Genomic DNA, 24525 nt, shown 5'->3' on the forward strand with positions numbered 1-24525 from the left:
AGAATTGCTAAAAGGTTTGTGGGAGAGAGCAAAGAAATAGGGGAGGCCTATGGGAGACAGAATTAAATGCTGTTTCCACTGGGTAATTAACTGATTAAAATACATGCTACCAAATTCCACCAACAGAATCATATATATTAAACATGGTGTTTGCTGAGTCAAAAATTCTCATATTCAAGTCATGTCAAGTTCTTGCTGGAGATAAATAAAAGAAAGAAACTAAATTGTTATCTTCCCCACATAACTTGAAGTATGTTTGGGAAGTTTTAAAGGAAAAGAAAGCATGCTTGTGTTGTAGGTTATTAAATGGCATGCACTTGCTCTCTCAGGGAAATGCAGCCCATTTAGGATTATACCAAAGCAAAGGAAAGTGGACAGACAGGCTGCTACATCAAAGCCATATGAGAGAACCCACACAGTAAGCTGGGTACAATGGGGATCAAAAGCAAGCAGTCTTTTGAAGCCATATGAATACTATGCTAAAGGGCTCTCTGGGCTTTCTTTAGGAAAATCTGGAACATTATGTACTTAACTAGCTCACCCAGTGGCTCTCATTTTCCCATATTCATGTAAATCTGGGTAGCACTGAACTATATCACCTCCTCTCTCTTCTAGAATGTTACGCTTGTCAGTTCTTCTGACAGGATAACAAACAGTAAAATAAGGTCACTGGCAGTCTGTCAGACTGTTTTCCAAGCATTTCATATGTTCTCAGGTTTTCTTCTTTTAATTTAAATAGTGAAGGAATTATAAAAGGTTATTGTGTTCCTGCTTTTGCAATATGAACCCTTTAGTGCAAGAAGGATCCCCCCAATTTATTCCATTTTCTCTGACCTTTCACATGCCATGCAAATAGGAGCATGGATGCTGTTCTTTAATTTCTTGAAAGGGATTTGTTTCTTTTATAGGCAATATTTTATATCAGTTCAACCAGGAAAATGTCACAGAAGATAATTACTAGTGGTATTATTCAATATTGGCTTTTTAAATTTCACTCACGAGGAATGAGAGCAAAGAAATTATTATTGTATCATAGTTACTGTATTCTAGAGACAGCAACTACATTCAGTAAAAGACTGAAAATCCACTTTACAGTCAGGAGAATCTTTGGGAGTCATCTGTACTAGTAAAAGAGAGCATATAATTTTTCATCCTCCTTTTTACTTTGCAAAACTTAAATATAATGTTAGATGTATTTTTTAAATGAACAAACATAAGGAGTCAAGCTCCACTTGTTTCAGAAGGCCAATATTTATTTCAGTAAGAAAACTGATGATAAAGCAGTCAAAAACATATCCTAACCTTAAATACATGAATTGAAGCAAATCACATCCAATTCTTCTTAAAAAATATATCTGACTCTTTTATTTTGGGTACTGGGGATTGAACTTTGGACCTTTCGCTTGCAAGACAGGCAGCAGAACCACTGAGCTATATCCCCGGCCCTAAAATATATCTGATCTTAATAAAATTACATTTCTTAGATTACAGAAATAACATACGTTCACTGTAGAAAATTTGGAGAATACAAGTTACTAAGAATGATTAAAATCACCATAATCCTACTTCTTGTCTTCCACCTCTGTGAAAACCACTGTTAATATTTCTTCCCAAGGTTTCTGAAATGCACATTTTATATATATATCATATATATATTGATATATGATATATATATCAATATATATATGAAATCATCTTATCATATATATCATATATACATGAAATAACTTTTCCCTAACTTGCTTTTTAGTTACATCCATCATAAGCATTTTCCAATTAATTAAATATTCTTTGGAACCTTGATGTGGTGGCCACATAACAGTGTATCATATGGCTCACATTACTTTATTTAAACAATACCTTAGTGATGGATATTGATTTTTGTGTCCATGTTTTTCGTATTTTAAATGGTGCTTTAATAAATATATATATATAAATCTTCTGGTGCATACTAATTTTCTCAAACATATTCCTAGAAGCAGATTGTGTTGAATACCTTTTTTTTTTTTTTTGGTACTGGGGATTAAATTGAAGACCTTCAGCCTTCAGGTGTGGTGCCACTGAGCTAAATGTCCCACCCTCCTAGAGAACATTGTGAAGCTGGCCTCCAGCAAGGTTGGTTTCACTACCACCAACCAATAGCCTGGGGTCTATCCCTAGCACTACTAAAAAAGAAAGAAAAAAAATCTCCTGAGAGAAGGAGAAATTGGGAAGCATTAGCTGAAGGGTACAAAGTTTCAAGTACACAGGGTAAGTAAGTAAGTTCTAGAGCTCACCCCTCTAGCACATTGCCTATGGATAGCGATGCTACTTAAAAATTTGCCAAGAACGCCAATCTTTTTTTGTTTTTGTTTCTGTTTCGTTTTGTTTTGTTTGGTACCGGGGATCAAACTCTGGACCTTGCGCTTGCAAGGCAGGCGCCAGAACCACTGAGCTAAATCCCCAGCCCAGAACGCCAATCTTATACAAAGTATTCTTTGGTCAAGTAAATAAGCTGGTGAAAGAAACTTTTGGAAATGACAACATGCATAGATTATAGTGATGATTCCACACAAATTAATAAGGTGATGTTTTTTAAAAAGAAAGAAAAGCCTCTGATCTACTAGCAAGTTTTTACTTTTATATTTTCAAATATTTTTATATTTCATTTTCATTTTATTAATTTATAATTGATTGTGAGTGGGGTTTATTGGTCATCAGAAAGGGTTCTATATGTGAGTCCTATAATTATTGCTTTGTTATTGTTGAAATATTTATCTTTACTTAATTGATTCTGATAAATGTGTTGCACTTTAGTAATGTTATTTTTTTTCTAGCTATCCTATTGGTAGAAAATATTGAATTCTGGAGAATTAATCAATAAGGAAACAGTGAGGGTGCAGCATAGAGTGGCTTCTCCCCTACTTCTCTTTTTCCCTAGTACTTAAGTGGGCCACATTTTCCATCTTCTCTTCCAGGTAAGTGGGGTCGTGTGACTGGGTTCCAGCCAATGGAATGTGAGTAGAAGAAATATGTACTCCTAGACCTGAACCATGAAAATCTTCCATATACCACATTTTCTTTTCTTTTCCTAACTGCCAGCAATTGCAGAGGGCTGCACATGAGGGAAGGAGCCTGATCCCTGGGCATCTGTGTGGAAATCCCCTTTCCCTATTAATCAGTATAACCACTTTCACCTTGCATGAATGAACAATGTTTCTTTTGTGCTAAGTTGCTAAGATTTATCTGATAGCATCTTGCATTACCATAAAAATCTTTTTTAAAAACACAGTAAGGTAATTCTACTCCCAGAAATCTATTACAAAGAAATAGTCTAAATGGACAGAGTTAAGCACAAAGATGTTCCTTGCATATTAATTACAAATGCAGGCTACTGAAAATAACTAAAATATCCAACAATAGAAATGTTTGTGAACAATATTTGTAATAAATAATATTTATTTACTCGGCACTTACTATATGTCTGGCACCATGCTAGTAGGGTTACATGCATTATCTCAGTCCCTAACCTATATATTTGGCCATTATATCTCATTCTATAGATGACACAAATCAAAGGATTACAGGTTAAATAACTTTTGTAAACTCACACAGCGAGTAAACGGCAGATCTCAAACCCTGGACTGAGTCTAAAACCTACATTGTCAACTACCATTTCATGAAATATAGAAATGCAGACAATTAATCTGCTCAAGACTTACTCCAGGTACAGAGGCTATCATCTGCTTGCTCAGGATTGTTGACTCAGCTAATTTGGTTCCTGCATCTGCACAAATAAACTAATAAAAAAGTGAAAGGGATAATTATTTTAAGAGTATTTGGACAGTAATAAGTAATTTATAATTTTATTAACATGGCTTAAATTCATTGGTGTCTACTTTCATGACAGTCTGCCCTCGATACATAAGATTTGCTAATCAAGATAGTTCATCCCCATCAGCAAAGAACCAGTTTGAGCACAAAGACTTTTATTTTACCCAGAAAACCAAGTGGTACTCATATGGTGAATTCAATCAAGAAAGAAATAAACCACAGCAGCATTGTCAGAGTTACTCTGGGGTCATGCTACTTATCCTGTAGCACTTTTTAAACAGTTTCTGTTAGCACGCACTCATGGATTTTCATGACTTCTGTCATTATAGCATACTCACATATTCAGAAAATTGATCTCAGAGTGAGTAGCCCTCCTGTTTCTTCCTCAAGGGCCCCCAGGGTCTCTCTTCCTCCCCCCACTTCATTCAATGCCTCCTCTGTGTTGAGAATGACCCTAGTCCTGATACAAGCACCCACAGGACTTTTCACACACTCCCACTGTAACAGTCGTCACATTAGGAGGCAGTGACCTTAGAGTCTGTTTCTCAACCTTCTACAAGCTCTTCAAGAGCACAGACTTGATGCGCCTCTCCCCAGCACTGCTTTAGTGCTCAGCATCCTGGAGAGGCTCAGTAAGAGTTTATGAAATCAATTAATCAATTCTGACTTGAGATTATGTGGATGGACTTATCATGTTACAGTTTAATTTGCTTCATTACAGATTTTAACAGGTGTTTCTTACTTAATGCAACATCCAGCTATTCACTTATGGTTTTGGGGAAAAGTCAGACTGCAGCATTTGGTATAAGTAATTGGCTCCTGTTTCATTTCTCTCTCTTGGCCTCTGTGCAGCATCCCTGGCAAGTCTGGAATACCAAACTGCTGCTATGTGTGGTTCAGAGGCACTGAAGAAGCTTCAATGCCAACAGCTTTTTCTTCTCATTCATCTGGAAGGCACAGGGAGCTGATTGGGTTAAGACTAGGAGTGCAGCTAGGCAGGCTCCCTCCTATCAAACTGGGAGATAGCACAGGTTGGGGCAGTAGAGAAACCTCAAGAGCTCTGGAACAACTGAACAGAAACTGTTAATCCTTGGCAGGTTTTGGCTCATAACATGTAACTCTAATCCAAAGGCCTTCTGAGGCCAAGGGCCCTTACATGTCTTGTTCATGGTCAAGAGCTGGTCCTCAGGTGCAAGAAGTGTAATCCTCCATGAAAAACATTCAGGTTTGAGGGAGGGGCGCTAGACAGGCCTGTTCTGAGGGCTGTACAACAGGAGTGGACACAGATCTCATATTAACATTCTTGTCATTTCTAGTGGCTCCAAAGCTCATTAGGAAAAGCTAATAAATCCACTTGGTCATTTACTCTGAAGAGGAAAAAAAAAAAGTTGCAGCTGGGAATGCCTAAAATTTTCCATCATTTTATTCAGGACTTATTTCTAATACTAATATAAGGAAAGGTAACTAAATCAGGTTTTAAAAATGTTGAGCCTTTGGCTTTGGCCAAAACCTGGAGGTTAAAAAAAAAAAAGAAACTGTAGTATTTGGTAGAAGTACAGTGTGAAAAGAAGGAACACTTTCAACCCGACCTCCTGGCAAATAACACGTTTTCCCATAAAATGTATTTTGCAAAGCTATCTGAATCCACAATCTGAACAACTTATAACTATGTTCCAAACCTTGTTAGGACACCAGCATTCATCTTAATTAATCTCTTTACAAAAAAAGTGAACTGCATAGCCAAGAGAAACCATGGGGAAGACGGGGCCACATCGAATGTGTAAGGTATGGTAGTGCTTAGAACAGCTCATTTAGGAATGGTTGGAAGTCTTGGGTCCTCTAAAGTATGCTTGGATGGTCTTGTGGCCCTTGAGGATAAGACAGGATCTGAGAAGAAGCAAAACTTCAACCTGTCTTCAGCAGGTGCCTTTCCCGTGTGCCACATCAACAAAGAGGACCAAGAAGCACAAGTGAGCATGCTGTCAGTTTAGGGCCACACAGTGCCAGGATCTGATGTCAAACTCAAATGTCTGACCTATGATGATTCACACAAATCAAAATTAATAAAAAAATACCCTAAAAGTGATGAATGTATCTCAGAGAACCTAGCTTATGAAAGAGAGTTGAAGTACATGAGCTTCTAAAACAGTTCATTATTTTTTAGCAATACATTTTAATCTACTGTATTTTTACATCATATGTACAATTAAAACCTTAATATATCTTTCTCTCCATTTTATTATAGCTGCCAACCATGAACTGGAAAAAAACTTTATTATAATTGTATAGAACTTCTCAAAGTATAAAGATATATCTAAAATCAGAGGGGGGCATGTTAATTTCTGTAAAAGGAAGAACTCTATACTTCCAGAAAGTAATATTCCACTGAAATATGCACTCCTCCTTAAGTACAAAAGAATACAAAAGAAACACGATATCCATTATGTGTCATTACCAAATTCATTATCAGAATGACACCCAAAATAGTACCTCTACCTCTTATCCCATGGAGTAATAGGGTTATTACCAACTCAACCAATATTAATAAGCCCACAAGTAACTCTGTAAATTAAAAACAACAGATGTACCTCTGCCATTTCTTTGTCCTCCAGCCCACAACTAACCTATTTTTAAAAGAAAACCTTTTACAGACATGATTTCTCATAACTTGAATATTCAGGTATATCCCACAGAGTGGAGGTGGTACATGCAAATTATAAGAATATCTACTCTTGACACATAAAAGGAGCTGAGGAAATTCAATTTGATTTGAATTTAGTCTTTATGGTAACTTTTAATGGACTGTTGCTCTATGATGAAATCTCTCTTTTAATCCATCTCAAGAATAAGTATAATAACCTGTTACAAATCAAATATCTACTGCAAACCAGCAGAAGAGAAAAATGTTGTAAGGCAAGGCCAAAATGTCAGTAGATTTGAATTAAAATACATGATAATGCATCTGTCCAAAGTGCAGAAGGAAAACTATGTCCTGGTGGTTGACAATTTTAGATTCTGAAAAAGATAATTTGATTTGGCAAATTCTTTCTTGTCTCCATGCCTTCTTTTCTTTGAAAAAAATTCATTTGAGCATTTAAAGGCTTCTGACTTCATTTGTAAGTAAAAACAAGTAACAACAACCATGACCAGACAACCTATATAACATGAAATTTCCCATAATGCCACGCATCCTGGAGGAACTTACAGGAATTAAAAACAGACTGGGGGCCAGGGATTTAGCTCAGTGGTTCCATCGCCTGCCTCACAAGTGCAAGGTCCCGATTTCGATCCCCAGTATCAAAAAAACAAAACAAAACAAAACAGATTGATACCTTTTGCTGCCTTGAAATGTTTAGGCCTTGAGTGAGCCCACATTCTTGAGCACATATTCTTGAGCACATCCTATAAGGTGTCTCTCTAATGCCAGAGTGTTTCATAAACAACAAAGGTATGGCCTAAGAGAAGAATATACATTTCCATCTCATCCAGCTACTAAGATATTAATTAGAGCAATGGTAGATGCAATGCCCTAGTCCCTCCTTACAGGGTAAAGTGTGAATGGTAAACCTTGTATTGGAGCAACTGATTCTTTTCTCCTTAATAGAGCCAGTGGCATTCATAGATCACCAGGTAAGTTTTCTACCAAATTATCATTTTCATTTCTGTTTCCAAATTGCATTTTCAGTTAAACAGATACCTACTTACTGCCTTCAAATGCTGGCCACTGATCCCCACAAGGGAAGTCCCTGTCTGTCCTCACTGTCCAGACCATGAGCCTTGTTGCCCAGGCGCCAGGGATGACACTGCCCATCAGTAAAAAGGAAAGCTTCCCTAGAGTCCGGCCTAGATCCTCTGATCTAAGAGAAGCTACAAGGGTGAAGGCAGCCACCTCCACCATGCTTTAGAGAATAGCTCAAGAACCCAGCCAGCCAAGGGCAAGAGAAAAAGAAATTGAGAAACTACAGAAAGATGCACAGCTCACAGAGAGACAAATGTGCTTCTCCTTCACCCCAAGGAGGACTTCTCTCCATGACTTGGGCAGGACCTCAGAGCAGAAAAGGAAATTGCTCTATTGTTAAGGTATCTCACTTTATTTCTCTCATTAGTAATAAAAATTATTTAACTCCAAGAGTTTATAGGAGAAGAACGTGTTACTTCAAAATGGCATGATGTTTAGTTTTTTTGTTTTTGAAGTACTAGGGATTAAATCCAGGGCCTTCACATGGAGCTACATCCCCAGATCTTTTTAAAATTTATTTTGAGACAGAATCTCCATAAGTCATTAAATTGCTCAGGCAGGGCTTGAACCTGCAATCTTTCTGGCTCAGCCTCCCAGAGTGCTAGAATTAAGGCACATGCTAATGGTTAAGTTTTCTTTGTCAGAGAAGGTTGAGACATTCTTCATAAAGTTGTTCATCATGGGTAAGATCTCAAAATGTCTCCAAAATACCTCACCAACTCGAGTAACTTCACAATTAACTTTCAAAACTTAATGATTCAATTATATATATTTTATCCATATTTTATATTTATACATATATTTGTTGTAAAAAGATGAAAATATGTTTGAAATGGCAGATGAAAATTAATACAATGAGAAGAATATACTTTTGGCCTCTTTCTTTCTAAGGCTATTTTTTTTTAAACTTTATTCACCTGTGATGCAAAAATCACTGTTTTCATGGTTTCCTTAAGCACTGGGTAATTTAAACTGTCAGTGTTCTTTTGCTGTCTTATGGCAAGTGCTTATTATGGTTGACTAATGTTCTTCATGGAAATTCAACCTCCAGCAGTTACAGTGTTGGGTTCCCTACCTCAGGAAGATCAGCCACACAGACCTGCCCTGCTCAAGAGTGAGGGCAATTAAGAAAACATTATCCAATGCTTACAGGAAAGCACTGTTAGCACCTCAATCCTAGGGTGTTTTGAGGGGACATATCCCCAATTGGAATGCCACCAGAAGCATGGGACCTTCAGACACTGCCAACCTGCTAACATTAAATTGCTCCTGGGCTATTTGATGGAGCCTTGGTGTACCTGCCAACTCCAAGCCAATGGAGATCCTCTTCGTCTTGAAGGCTGGTTGTGTCAAAGTCACTTGTACTCAAAAGTGGTATTGCCACTGACACATGAGTAGGAGGAATAGCTCATGGCAATCCACTGGGAGAAACCAATTTGTCTCTCCTTCAGAGCAGATGCTTTCTGGTTGCGGTCTTGCTTCTGCCTTCCTCTTGGGCTGACTACTACCTTGGTACAGTGGGACCTATTTTATTCTGATACATCACATCCAACCCCCACTGCTGTCATTGTCCAGCACTCACTACTCAGTGCACTCACTCTTGGAGAGCTTCAGCATGCCAGATAGACAATGTCAGATAACTACAGTGAATGGTCACCCACTTTTTATTAAATCTCAAGTCTTTGAAAGAAACCCAATTCTGGTCCTAATGATTTACAGCTCACGGCCAGTTCTTTAAATCTAGTCTCAGCCCTTGCAATAGCAGGCAGGTTCCCAGGTTGCCTGAACTCCTGCTGACTCCTCTGGCACTGCTGGCCTGCTTTTTGCTCAGCCCTATCCTCATGTCATTGTCCCAAAATTTATTCCCCATTCCTGATTGAACCTCTCCCTTCCCCTGAGCCAATTCACCTGTTGGCTGAGCCCAAACTTCAGGCAAAGACATTTGTCTATACTCACTAGTTGTATGTGCGTGACTCAGCTCAAACCCCACTTCCTTCATGAAGTTTTCTTCAATTTCATACAACATGAAGTGGGATTCCTCTTGCTCTCAACTTCCCCCTAGGTTCTAAGGCCTAGGATTTTGTTTACCTCTTCCTCTCATGGGACTCATCACAGTCTGTCTGGAGAGATCCAATGATGCATGTGTGCCTACGATGCCCTATTAAGCACACAGGGAATGGAAGGCTTCAGCCCAAAAGCATAACTGTTGCCAGTTCTCTGGAGCCTGCCTTGTAAGTGTTCAAGCCCCTCTGCTTTGGTGTTCCATGGGGGCCAATTCGCCTATCCCCCAGCCCTGGCTGGACTCAGCAAGCCCTGCCATTGACTGTCTCTGGCCTGGCCCACCCTCACCTTCACAGAAGATTGGAATTATACTTAGACCTCAGCCTCCTGCCCATCTTGGCTGCCTTAGTCCTGTCTCAGCTCTGGCAAGAAAGCTGTCCCTCCAACCTACTGGATCACACATTTCTTAAGGACAGAAATCATGGTTTCATTCTTATTTTGTCCCTCACAGAACTAGTTTCATACTAGGAGCAAAACAACAAATAGTTTTCTTTTTTTTTTTGCACTTTTTTAGCCAGTGGAAGTCCCAAGTGCCTTGTATTAATTAGATCTTGCCTTATATAAGATATATTACTTCTCATCTTTGGATAAAGACATTGGGTTTTATGCACATCCTCCAATTTCTCTTAATTTTTCCAAACATGCACAGATTTCATGAAAAGTTTTACAAATAAAGCATAAGCCTACCTGGACAAGTAGAAGGAGGTTTGTGTCTGGTAAAGGAGATTTGAGCTTTAGGGCCTGTAGAAGTTCTAGAACAACACTGCGAGATAAGTAGAATTTATCTCGTTCCTAAATAAAACAAAATAGAAGAGGTAAGCAATTTTAAAAATTCAATTAGCACAGATCTGCCAAGTTCCCAAAAATTCATAGATCAGAAATAAAAACATTATTTAAAAATGTACTGTAGGTTGTCCTTAAGAAATAAAATTAAAACTACAAAGAAAAAAGACATTTTTGTGTGAATAATAAATTTATTGAAGAAATGAGAATACATAATTTTACAAATAAGAAAACAGTATCTCTTAAGTATTAAAGTCACAGCTTTTATTTCCACAAGGGATAAATTCAAAGAACTATGTCAATTAAACAAACCTACAAGTATTTTTTACAATACAAAATTATTTAGAGAGAAACATGTACAACTCTTTAAAAAGTTTCACATCTTATCCAAGGAACTCCCTTTTTGAATGGACTATTTCAAGCATATAGAAAAAAGAGCATGGAATATATTATATACCTACCACATCTTTGTTAAATCTTATCATTTTGCTTTATTTGATTAATCCTTTTTTTAATAATAAGTAAAACATTACTGAAACAATTAAAGATACCTATCTAGCATTTTCTTATTTCTCCCTTCCTCCCTTCCTTTATAGTCACTATTCTGAATTTATTATTATTTTATGTATTTTTACACTTTGACTACAACTACAATGGTAATTTGGAAGTTTCTGTTGTTGTTATTTGTTTATTCTATAGTACTGAAGATGGAATTTAAGGCCTCTCACATGCTAGTCAAGCAGTCTACCACTGAGCAACATCCTCAGCCCCACTCTGACTACCTATGTGCATCTCCATTATAACATTTAATATTGTCCTACCTGATTTTTTAAACTCTCTATATTGGTATCATATTATGCATATTTTTCTGCAACTTGAAATTATTCACTAAGTTATGCTCTTAAAACTAAACCCTATTGATAGATGTGTCTTTAGTTCTTTCAACAGCTTGTTGTATGAACTCAACTTATTGTATAAACATTCTTGATCATTCTTCTGGTTGCTGATACATTAGATTGGTTTCAATTCTGTAAGCCTTTTTATTATCAAATATATGCACATGTAGAAAAGTACACAAAATATTAAATGTACAGTTAAATGGATCAAGTTGGATTTAGCACTCCTGAATTCACTACCCAGAACAAACAGCAACACATGCCAAATACCTTAGAAGGCTTTGTGTGTCCTTGTTGATGCTCTTATAAGTAAGTAACTGGAGTCTCTGCGGGTCTGTATTCACTCTCTTTTTTTCCCCCCTACTTACTGCATCTCATTTCCTTGTAGTCTAGTTATTGTTGTACACTAGATGATTTACGTAAAAAATTATTTCTAGAAATAATTTGCAACCTGAAATGGTATTGTTTTTCAAAGAGCTTTATATTTGTTTCTCCCAGGTGCATAATGTCGGACCAGGGTTATCTTAATTCATGTGCAACAAGCTTTGTAATATCTCAGTTTGGCTCACCATAGGACTTGACAATGTGTAGTAGTGTATATATGGAGGCAAGTCCACTTCCATGTTATCTTTATTGTGTGGCTCCAGCCAAAAGCACATGGGTCAGAGGGTGTGGTATCAGAGTCCACTCTATTTGTAGGTCCTAGATTCTGACTTGTGTCTTCCTAGTCTCACGCAGTTTCCAAAACTGCAGCTCAGCCTCTCAGCCACATCTTCTAGACTGATAAACACTTCCAGGGCAAAACTGGCCTGCAGTGCTAGTCTCACACCTCTGCAGATCCTGGCCTTGTAATTTCTGTGTATCTGACTAACATTTTGATACTTTTAAGAAATTTAGTGCTTGCTTAGGCAGCACATAATACTAAAATTGGAACGATATGGATAAGATTACCATGGCCACTGTGCAAGAATGACATGCAAATTCGTGAAGTGTTCCCTATTTTTTCAGCTCATAACGCTAAACTACACAACACAACTTCTATGTTGGATTCTAAGTCCCTTGGACCTTCTTATCCTCGTTGGGGGAGGCTATTACTAGTTCCTCCCAGGGGAAACACTTGTTGGCTATATTCACAGCAATCCTGCTGACCTTATAATTTGGCCCATGTATTCTTAACTGTTTCTTTGGCTTTGTCTCCTCCAGACTTAAAGCTATACAGCTACCAAGATGACAATGCGTGGCACCTATCAAGGCCTTTAGATAGATCCTCTGTAGAGTAACTCTGACTGCTGATCACAACTACGACCCTCTTTGGCTGAAAGTAGCCAGAACAGTCTTCGCCCTGTGCCCCCCTTCACAGCAGTTAGGGGTACTTCTTCAGAGGGGGGAATATTGCAGATAGGTAAGTTAATTAGATATCTTGTAGGCAGTTAGACAGGGCTAGCCCACGAGGAGCCAACATGGAGGACAGTGAAGACACAGTCACTGAAGGCCAGCATTGTAAAAGAAGAGAAACTACCACATCCATGTAGGATGAATAGCAGTGACTGATATCCTAAACAGGTGTCAATCACCTGGGCAGGGGGTCAAGGTCTTAACCCAGCCTTTCCGGGAAATATCCCTGACCCACCCTTAGTGAAAATCCTTGTATGCTTGCTATGTGACTTGCTCCCTCATTTGACCCCCATTTAATCAATATTATGTGGGTGACTGTACTTATATCTTATTGCTTGGTCATGGTTTTGCCCCACCTCATGCCCACCTTGTGAATTTCCATTGGGTCTTATAGTTTTGTCCCACTTTGTACCCGCCTCACCACATGGCTTTGCTGTATAAAACATCCTTGAAAAGTGGGGTGGGCGGGCAACCCACTTTCTGGTCCCCCTTCTGTCTCTCTTAGACAGAAGCTTTCTTTCTCCCAATAAATTTTTCCTACTTTTAGAAAAAAAAAAAAGAAATTTAAAGAAAATATTCTGCATACTTTCTAAAAACTTTTTTTATGTTGTGGGAGGATGGGTTTAAATTATGTAACCCACCATTATTAGAAGAGAAAGTCCAGGATTTTTACTGGAATTATTCAAATTCATAGATTACTTTGAAAGAATTAGCTATCTTTATTGTACTGGGTCCTTATCTTTGAAAATGAGATCTGTCTCCATTTACTTCAATAAAATGTTCTGATTATTCCCATAATGTTCTTGCACATTCTGAGTTTATTTTGTTTGTTTGGTACCAGGGACTGAACTCAGGACCTTGTGCTTGCAAGGCAGGTGCCAGAACCACTGAGCTAAATCCCTGCCCTCTGAGTTTATTTTTTGTTGCTACAATATATGGCATCTTCAAAGTACATTTTATGATACTTTGTAGCTAAACATTAATATAGGTGATTGGGGGTATGTGCTCGCATCAAGCATCCTTGCTAAACTAAAAAGGTGTCTACAGATTCTCTTTGGTTCATTGGTAATCACATCATCTATGAGAAATGAGAGTTGCGTTCTTTTCCCAGTCCCTCTACTGCTGATTTCTTCCTGTCTCGCTGAACTGAGCAGAGCCTCTAGCACTACAATAAAGAGAAGAGTTACATGGCAGTCTTGTATTTACAATTCTAAGGAGACTATTGGCATTTTACCCTTATACATAATGCTTGCTAGAGGTTTCTGATAGATCTCCTTTTATAAGTTAAGGAAATTCCTTTCTGTTCCTAGTTTGACAATAATTTATGATAAATGAGTGATGAATTATAAAGAGTGCCTTTCTTGCATCTGCTGAAATAATGACACTGGTTTTGGTCCTTCGATGTGGTGACATTAATGGTGACATTAATAGATGTTCTAATATTTAAACCATTGTTACACTTCATGAAAATCCCAACTAGATCATGAGGCTCTATTTTTAATGCACTGATTTGGTATTACTCATTCCGAATTTTTTTCATGTATGAAAAACATTGGCCTATAATTTTCCTTTTCTTCATTGCTCTTGTCTGGTGAGTATCAGGATTCTATCGGCCTCATAAAGTGTGTTGGATAGTGTTCCTTTTTCTATCCTAATAATTTATATAAAGTAGAGATCAGTTTGTTCCTAAATGTTTATAGAAGTTGTCTCTAAAGTTGCAATGGTGTTTGTAGTTAGGTTTTTAACTACTTTGATTCCATTTTTAATCATTTAAGTCTAGCTGATTTCTTCTTTTTCTTTTTTCTCTGATTGTTGCATATTACAATTTTTTAGAAAAATGTCCTGTTGTCAAAGATTTCAAGTTTATTATTATAAAGTTGGTCATTTTAAAATCTCTAATACACAGGCTGGGGATTTAGCTCAGTGGTTTCGCAAGGACCTGAGTTCGATCACCGGTACCAAAAGAAAAAAAATCTCTAATACACCTGTAGTTACATTTCCTTTTTCATTGCTGATGTTTTTTATCTGTACCTTTTGTTTGGCATTCTTTGTCAGTCTTGCCAAAGTTTTGTCTGTTTTATTAGCCTAATCAGAGGGTCACCTTTTGAGAACTTGGGACACAGCTCAGTTGTAGAGCACTTGCCTAGCATGAGTGAGATTCTAAATTTGATCCCCAGCACTGAAAATAATAATAATAATAATAATAATAATAATAATAATAATAATACCACCTTTTGGTTGTTCTGCTCCCCTATTTAATGTTTTTAATTTAACTAGTTCCTGCACTTATTGTTATTATTTCTTTCCTTAAAATTTCTGCAGCTATCCTGTTATTGTGACTTAAGTTGATTTGTTTGGTTCATTTACCTTTTCTTTTTTTCCAATAAAAGTATTAAGATGATAGATTTTCATCTAAATATCTCTGTTGCTTTAACTGTAAAAGTTTGGAAGGTAGTATTGTTGAGATAGGATCTTATTATGCAGTCCAGGTTGCTCTTGAAGTCACTATGTAGCCCAGGCTAGCCCCAAACACAATCCTCCTGTCTCAGCCTCATGGGATTACAGGCATGCATCACCATGTCCAGCTGTTGAAGATATTATTTTTTGGTTATTGTAAATATTTTTCTAAAATTTCTTATATTACTTTGACCTTTGAATTACTTACAAGAATATTTTCATTTCCAAATGTAGAAGACTACAAACACTATTCATATGAACTAAAAAGAATACACACACACACACACACACACACACACACACTTGCAAAACTTGAAGAACTCTCAGTTTTTAGGGCTCTGGCATTCAACAGCCCTGACTGCACGTATGCACATGATGCACCCTCACACATTCACACACACCCTCAATGCCTCCTCACACACTCTACAAACACTCCACCCTTGCAGATAAAGTAACTGGACAGATTCTGATGAGGAGATAAGATTCATACATTTGTAAATAGGGGAAAGTCAAGAGAAGAATCTCAAAACCTGCTGGGATGTAGTTGCAACAGGGTATAGTTGTGTACCAGTGATGTGCTCATGTATACTCTTCCCCAGGTTTGCAGGGTGCTGCAACCTGATGTGGCTTTATGTATGAGGACCCTCTTTCAGATGCTCTAGAACTTAACTGGAAGCCAAATGTCTACACCAGCCTCAATATTCAATAAAATTTGTATATAGAAGATGTGAATGGTGTCCCTCTAGATGTCAAGCCCTTATTTAGGCCACTTTTGAACATTATATGCAATAATGGTTTTCTTATGGATTTACAATTTAATTATATTGGGATTGGAGAATCTGGTCTCATGGAAACCAACTTTATAGTGTGTTTTAATTTGTGGCCTGTTATTTACTCTGAATTTTAAAATGTTCCATGTTTTTAAAGTATCTTCTCAAATTGGTGGATTCAAAACTCTTACATCATTGTGTTGTTCAGATCTACTACAGACTTAATCATTTTTCATCTGCTTGATCTATCAGTCACTGGAATAAATCTCAAATCTCTCAGTATGATTGTGAATTTGCCAATTTATTTTTGTAGTCCTAATTTTTATTTAATATATTTGAGGCTATATTATTAGCTCTATGGAGTTTTAGAATTGTCACATTTTCTTGATAAATTTTTCCTTTTATCAATATGTGGTGACTTTCTTTATGACATGCTTTTCAATGTAAAGTCAATTTACTGACTATAGCTTTCTTTCATTAGTATTTTCTTGGTGTATCTTTTTTCATCCTTTATCTTTATTTCAAACTTTCTCAGTTCCTTTAGATGTGTCTTTTATAAATATCATGCAGCTCTATTTTTAAATCCAATCTGACAATCACACATGAGTCTAGTACTCTTATATTTATTATGATTATTGAACTTATTATGATTATTTGGAACTTATTTTTATCTTATTTGATCTTATTACAGCTGTAATTCATTTTGTACAGCTTTCTCTAATTCTTTTTGTCTTGACTGAATTTATATTTCCATTTTATTCTTTACTTGTTTGGAATTTACACATGTATTTATAACCTTATGAGATTCACTTAAGAAATTTACATGTATTCTTTTTTTTTCTGCCCTGGTACTAGGGATTGAACTTAGGACCTTATGTTTGCAAGGCAGGTGTGACGCCACTGAGCTAAATCCCCAGTCCCTACATGTATTCTTTTTTTGGTACCGGGGATCAAACTCAGGACCTTGCGCTTGTGAGGCAGGCGGTGAACCACTGAGCTAAATCCCCAGCCAGTCTGGTCCATTTTTTTAAATGCCTAGATATCTTTCTCTGCTTTTTACATCATGTGTTTTTTATATCATATGCTTATCATTTGATGTATCTTTTGTAGCCTCTATTTCAGTTTTCATATGGGAAGTTCTTGGGGAAAATAATCTTGCTGTTTGTTGACTTTGTTAATCTAGTACATAGTGGGTTATTTTCCTCCTTTTCCTCCTCCTCCTCCTCTTCCTTTTCCTCTTCTTCTTCCTCTTCCTTCTGGTAATTTTAGATTTCAAGCTCATGTTCATCAGGATTTTAACTGCAAAAATATTGTTAGAACTCAGTGGAAAACATATTCCTCAAGAAAAGTTTGAGGCTTGTGTTTGGGCTTGCTTCTATGAGACATTCCAAGGCTCAGTACCAATAACTTGCTCAGCATCAGTGTTATTCAACTTTTCAGGTTGGAGGTTCCCAGACCATGAAGGTATTATAAATCCGAACTCTAAACTTTTCAAAGATAGGCCTGTTTACCAATTCTCAAGAAAGACTACAATTATTCTACAGCTCCCAGGCTGAGACAGATGTCATTTCTTCTCATCCCCATATTAAAAATATATTCTTTCCAAACCACCCTTTCACCAAATGTGTACCCTTTCAAGGGTTCTGATTTTTCTGCTGAGGATGACTCAGCTCCAACTCCCTGCCTAGAACATTCCCAAGACTTCATCTTCTTTCCTTGTGTGGACTTTAAAATTCAGCCACTGAGTTAGCAAGACAAAGGAGTTCTCCATCCCAGAATGCTTATATGCTTACTGCTCTGGTTCTCAATTTTCTCTTCTTTTTTGCCTTTTTCATCTTATAAAATCAGCTATATGTTTAAAATCATGTCTATACTATTTCATCCCGAATTCTACTTTTTTAACTGAGACAATTTTCAGATTATCCAGACTTCCAAAAAAGGAAGCCTCCAAAGGTCTTACTTTTCTATGCCTTTTCTTTAATTATAGAAGGGAGAAGCCTCAAAAAAGTTATTTATTAACTATTTCTAATAGTTTCTCATTATCTGTGAGGAAGATGGGAACATTCTGGATGGAAGTTTTCCATAAATAATAATCATTTTGGGCTGGGGATTTAGCTCAGTGTTGCCGCCGCCTGCCTCATAAGTGCAAGGTCCTGAGTTTGATCCCCAATACCAAAATAAAATAAAATAAATAATAATAATCATTTTATAATGGAGAAATGAAGGAAGGGTAGATGACAATAGGAAATGAGAGGCCACTAAAATTACAATGGAATATGAAAAGACAATCTATAATGAAACCATGAATATCTTCACTTCAGAATCCTGAGAGATCTCCTGTAATCAATACCTATAGTTTCCAACACATAAAAACTCATTGTGATTCTTTCTCCAAAACAAGATTAAATTTAAACAAATCAAACATAAAGACAATTAAATAAAATGCTAACAAAAATTAAATTCTTCTTACTGTATTTGGTGTTGTGTTACTTTTTTAAGTGAAAAAGGAAGAACTTATTTTTCAAGAAGGATGTGAAATAAGATTATCTTAATAGAAAATACATTGCTTCAGGCAGGGTAATAAATAGTTTGTAATTAGAAAGGTCAAAGAAAAAATTATCATGGCATATTTAACAAGCAGAATGGACACAAGTTGGAAAAAAAGAAGATGAGGGAGTTTTAACTAGGACAAAAGGCTTGTTATAAAATTACTTTATGAAGGAAATTAAAGGGCTTGTAAAAGTGAAAAACATGAATAAAGGAGCATTCTGAATATTCAAGAGGGAACAACGGAAATAGAGACTCCATTGAAAATAAACTTGGGAAATTTGAAAATTGAAGGGTATATGCATATTGTTCTTAAGTACAGAAATGCTCCTAATATGCCCTGCTTCTTGGTTTTCTAGTCACACTGTCTACGGATTCCAATACAGCTGCTGTATCTAAAGGGCAAGCAGTACTTTTCCACTTTCTCAGTTGTAGGGAAAGGGGCACTAAAGATAATTCAATAGAGGAGCCATGATTAAGGCAAGATGACAAAAGATGAGATTCTGATCTCAGAGGCCAAGAACCCAGAACTAGGGAGACAAACAAATGAGAATTAAGGCTTTTACAAATGACAAGCCAGCATTTTTCTATTTTGAATGGAAAATGATACATAGTGATGGCTTGCTCACTAATCATGGGATGGTAAACTTGAAAAAGCCCTTAAGAGGTCCATTAGACCATTAACTCAATCTGTTCAAAATACCTCTTGTCTTCTAAACTGTAAAATCTCCAAGTCTATATATTTTAGACACAATTCATGTATATATGTGTAAACTGTTTCCTTCCAATGATATGTATTAGACCTTAGCAGAATTACTCATTATTAACCATATTAAAACAATTAACATAACAGAGATTTGGGACTGATTAGAAAGAATATATTTCTGTTGGTTTTCAGTTTCATGAGAACATACACACAGGAACATACCTTAGTGAAAGCTCGGTAACACAAGCCACACAACTCCACCAGGTAGGCCAGAGTGAAGACAGCATTCTGAATTACAAAGCTAAGCAGTTTGGAGAATGGTTCCAACAAACTCTGCAATGAGATCGGGGCCAAATAAATTGCTGATTTATTCCTTTTAAAAAGTATTAAAGTCTTATTCACTTTAACTAATGGAAACATTCCTTTTTTTAAAAAATTTCAAATCTGTTGCCAGGTAGCTATTGTCCAATAAAAACAGAACTGCATATTCAATCAATGGCTTAAAGAGCATGATTTAATCATTTTATTGCTCAAAAATCCATTTTTCCATGTGACATAATATATAAACCTATCTAACTACAAGTATCCTATTCTCCTCTCCACCCTAAGCAGAACCTGTGAGGTTTGCATTGGGTTTTTTCTATTTCTCAGAAACTTGGGCATCTTTGGTTCACTAGAAACACACCCTCCAGAAGCCTGTCTTCCCAGTTAAATAATAGGAACCACTTGTTCTTAAGAATCCAAGTACTATTAGTTTAGATAAAAATCCAGCCTCCTGCCAATATTTACCAGGTAGATATTTGGTTTGGTCCATCTATTATGGTTTGAATTTGACATGTCCCACAAAACTCATGTCCTAAAGGCTTGGTTGCCAGCTGATGGGTATTTGGGGAAACGACTGGATCATGAGGATTTAATTTCATCAAGTGGATTAATCCATTGATGAACATAATTTGATGGCATTATTGAGAGATGATGGAAACAAGAGGTGATGCCCAGTACAAAAGAATGGATCATGGGGGGTATGACATTGGGGACTATATCTGATACCTGGATCCCTCACCCTCTGCCTCTCTCTGCTTCTGGCTGCCATGAGAGGAAGCTGCTTTGCTCTGCCACAAGCTTCTGCCCTGATGTTCTGCCCTAATGTAGGTCCACAGCAATAGAACTAGATAACCATGAACTGGAACCTCTGAAACTGTAAGTCAAAATAAATCTTTCCTCCTCTAAGTTGTTTATGTCAGGCATTTGCCACAGTGACAGAAAGCTGACTAACACACTATCTCAATCCTACCCATAAAGGGTCAGTTTCATTCCATATGCTTTCTTAAGTCATTTAGAAACATTTACTGAGCATCTACTAAGTATTAAGCAGAGTTTAATGCTTTCATAACACTTTATTTCATTTAAATTTCTTACAATTACCCTGGGAAACAGCACAATATATTACAGTTAATGATACTACCTGTCGAATCTGCGATACAAGTGTTTTCAAATTCTAGCTTTCTGTGACATTAAATAAATGACTTAATCTCTCTGAAACTTAGTTCTCTTCTCTGTAAAAAGAAGTACATAATGGCTTCTGTCTCCTTAGGATTGTTTTTAGAATTAAAGAAAATAATGTAAAGTACATAAAGATATAAGCAGCACTTGGCAACATAAGCCCTCCATCCATGTTAGCTACAGTCTTCTGTATCAATCCTCTGAAGAGTTAGCATCCCTTCAGCACCTGAGGTAGGTAAATAGTCCAGTAATTTGCCTAAGGCCATACAACTGTGGAATGAATTCAAGCCCAAATCCCAGGGAAATTTTCCAGAGGTATAATTTCTCTGTAGAGATGTAATCGGACTCCAAAAGACTCCCATGCCATGCCTTCCATTATTTTTCAACTTCTATAGTCCTTAGGGTCTGGATTATAAAAGCAATAAAAATGTGCAAAGAATATGTAGGAAAGTACTGAAGAGGAAATAAAAGTCATGCATAATCTCTCCCCTAGAGATAACATATTGATATATTTCCTTTCTTCATTGTGTACCAGTTTATTTGGCTGAAATCTAATGTATATACAAATAACACATTTTGTTTTAATAATAATATAATAAGAAATTTCCAGTGCTATTTCTTTGTAATCATCCATCCATTTTAATGGCCAAAAAAGTCACATTTTACTATGAATAACACCCCAATAAATATATTTTTGCATGAAATTTTCATTTTCTTACTTAGAATAGATTCTCAGAAAAACAAATTACTAAATCAAAGAATATGAGCATTTTTGAGTTTTTTTCTTTATTAATGGAAAAAAATGAATTCATTACATGTTAGTTGCTCCTGAGAATAAAAATTATGCTTTTCACTCATTTTCACTTGTGTACCCCACAGAAACCTATGTGATGCTTTCTATATAGAATATTAAAAAAATGTCTGTGTGGGGCTGGGGATTTAGCTCAGTGGCACCGCACCTGCCTCACATGCACAAGGTCCAGAGTTCAATCCCCAGTACCAAAACAAAAACAAAACAAAACAAAAAAACTCTTTGAATAGTAGGTTTGATTCAGTATTCTTTGCTCTGTATAAAGACTGACAATAGATGAATAGAGATGGGGATATGTCTCACATGGATAAATAATTCATCCTTATTGATAAAAAAAAAACCACCTGAATTCAAGACTACACAGAAACTTCTTATATCTAACAAACCAGCATGGTGATGGGGCAACAGGTACAAAAGTAAAATGAAGGAACTTGGACTCAAAGGGTCTTTGTATAAGTCTCAAATCTTCTACAAACTACCTTGGCCAAGACATTTCATTTCTCTGAGCCTATTTCCTTATCTGTAAATGAGCAGTTTGAGCCAAATAATCTCTTTGCAACTTTCTATCATAAACTGTGAGTTTATGGAAGCACAGTGAAGGTAAACAGTTACAGGTAACACAAGTTGTTGGTATATTAACTAGTAATTACAAGCTATTGCAATATACATGGTTGCACCATCGCATATAATGTAGCCCAGAAAGGTAGCCAGGAATACAGAAGTGAATGAGACACAGAACTGGACTTCTTGAAGCTCATAGTCTCACTGGGGAGGTTTCCAGACAATGTAAGTGCTAACACTTAAAGCTCAGGCAAGTGTTATGGGAACTGACACAGGAGGTAGTTGCTACAGATAGTATGAGCATTTAAAAAGATCTAAAAGGAAGCTTGAAGAATGAGAAGAAGTTCACCACACTGACAAGAGTAAAAGCATTACAAGCAAAGGCAATAATCTAAGCAAAAGCAAGGAGAGTGTGAAATTAAATAGATTATATATGTAAAGTTCTAAACACAAGGTCAGCCATAATGTAAATATTCAATAAACAGCAATTGTTTTTATAAGGATGATGATGCTGATTCTAAAAGTACATAGGAGCCATGGGGGATGGGACAAGCAGCCACGGACTAAATTAGAAAGGTGGTCTGGTAAGTAATGAAGTAATTTTTTAAAGCCACATTATTCTAAAAGAAGTGAGAAGTTATCGAATATTATTAAGCAGTGAACCAACACAATGAATTCTGTGTTTATAAGGATCACCTAGTTAGTAGCATGGAGTATGGATTGGTAAGCACGGCCCAGGACTAGGAGGAACAATTATAAACAATAGCACTGCAACATATTAGACACTGACCTAGCAAAAGGAGAGGAACAAATGGAAGTGGAGGCATTCAGTATGCAAGAACTATGTATGCAGTATTGCTACCTGCCTGTCTTTTTAGGTTAAAAATAACTAAATACCTAATTGGCCATGTTTGTCTGAAACATACATACCCTTGTAGCATTAGTAGAGGGTATCTTCAGGAGGCAGATCATAATTCTCAAACTGGAATCTAAAGAACACTGGGAACAAATATTAAAAAAAGTAGAAAGTCATTTCCCTTCTTCATAGATCTTTTACTTCAAATACTGTCTGTATTTATTTTAGCAAAAAGAAAAATCTAAAATATAATTATCTCTTTATGGTTTCTTATGCTATATATTCATGTTGAAAATAAGCATTCTCAAGTTAAAATTTTTAATAAAACAGTCGATTAAATAATATTAAATAATTAAATAATTAAACATAGCTCCTAAACTATTTTTCAAAGATGTAGCTATAGAATTAAATCATACAGAAATCTGGATAGAGAACTGGGTGGATAGATGGATGGATGGACACACAGGTAGATAGGAAGATAATAAATGTATCCAACTGTAAAGAGGTACACTAATTTGTGAAAGGTCATGTTGGAAAAAAACCTTAGATCTATTTTAAAAACATTAATCTAAATAAAAACTAGTTTCATTTGCTCTTTCTCCGTTGTGAAAAGACATGACCAAACCTGGGGGAAGGCAATAAAATTTCAACAAGAGAAAATCAATCATAACTTACAAGTCTACTAGAGTTCTATTCTGGCAAGTACATCAAAATATACTTTTTAAATTGAATTTACTTGGGTTGAAGAAAAATGTTGCAACAAGAATATATAACAGTATTATTTAACATGGTGAATATATCTCAAGAGGAGGCTACAATTCAGTTTCTGCATCTATGTATTATATAGCCTCTTTCAGATGGTGCCAACAAAGCCAGTGGTTCTTCAAGTGCAACCCTTGGATCCACAGCATGTATATTTCCTAGAAACTTGTTAAAGTGCCAGTCCTGAGGCCCCACTCTGTTGAATAAGAAACTCATGAATCAAGCCCAGGAATCTATGTTCTATCAAGTCTTTACGGACACAGATGCACACTTAAGTTTGAAATCCACTTCTCTAAATGGGCAGCAACAAACTATAGATCATTCAACAGCTTAATATTTTCCCCAGAGATTAAAAACAAAATAGAAACAATACCTTAATCTGCCTAGATCTGACCGAGCAGGGGAAAATTCTCACACAAATCCTAAAGGTATTTCACAAATGTCTTTTAAAGGATCCACTGGCCTACTTAATACGCTCGATACCCATTGGAGTTGATGCGACATTTACTTACTTTAAGCCAGGGGCTGCTCATCACCACCACCACCACCACCACCCCATCACTACCTATCAGTGATTTAAAATTCAGGAAATGTCATCATAGAAGATCTGGGAAGATCCAGGAGGCCTCATCACCCACATAACAATGATCAGCAGGTGGCATAGTGGCTGACCCCAGTTGTAGGATTGGTGCTTTCTAGTGCTTAGGGGTCTCAGTTCTCCTGTTATCTTACTTCACTCCACTTCACTCACTAGTCTGCAGGCACAGTCCCTATGGCCAGAGCTGACTTACACATTAGGCATACCAGTTGTTTACAGCAAGCAATACTTTCAAGTTAAATATCACAACTATCACATCTGCACATT

General features: G+C 36.6%; 1 protein-coding gene and 1 non-coding gene across 2 annotated transcripts in view; one reads left to right on the forward strand and one right to left on the reverse strand.

Moving 5' to 3' along the window:
• The window catches only part of Unc79 (unc-79 subunit of NALCN channel complex), a 231959-nt gene that overhangs the window by 19313 nt on the left and 188121 nt on the right, over nucleotides 1-24525 (reverse strand). Inside the window, 4 exon segments of the mRNA XM_087195499.1 lie at nucleotides 3702-3779; nucleotides 10301-10405; nucleotides 19390-19500; nucleotides 22973-23041. Coding sequence (XP_087051625.1) covers nucleotides 3702-3779; nucleotides 10301-10405; nucleotides 19390-19500; nucleotides 22973-23041 — 363 coding nt within the window.
• LOC147822809 (U6 spliceosomal RNA) lies at nucleotides 12189-12296 on the forward strand. Its single transcript, XR_015445239.1, has one exon. It is a non-coding gene; the product is annotated as a U6 spliceosomal RNA (small nuclear RNA).

Source organism: Heterocephalus glaber, unplaced genomic scaffold (genome assembly GCF_053883595.1).
Source record: "Heterocephalus glaber isolate CG9 unplaced genomic scaffold, H.glaber_assembly_v1.0 deba00001608, whole genome shotgun sequence".
Classification (NCBI taxonomy): Eukaryota; Metazoa; Chordata; class Mammalia; order Rodentia; family Bathyergidae; genus Heterocephalus; species Heterocephalus glaber.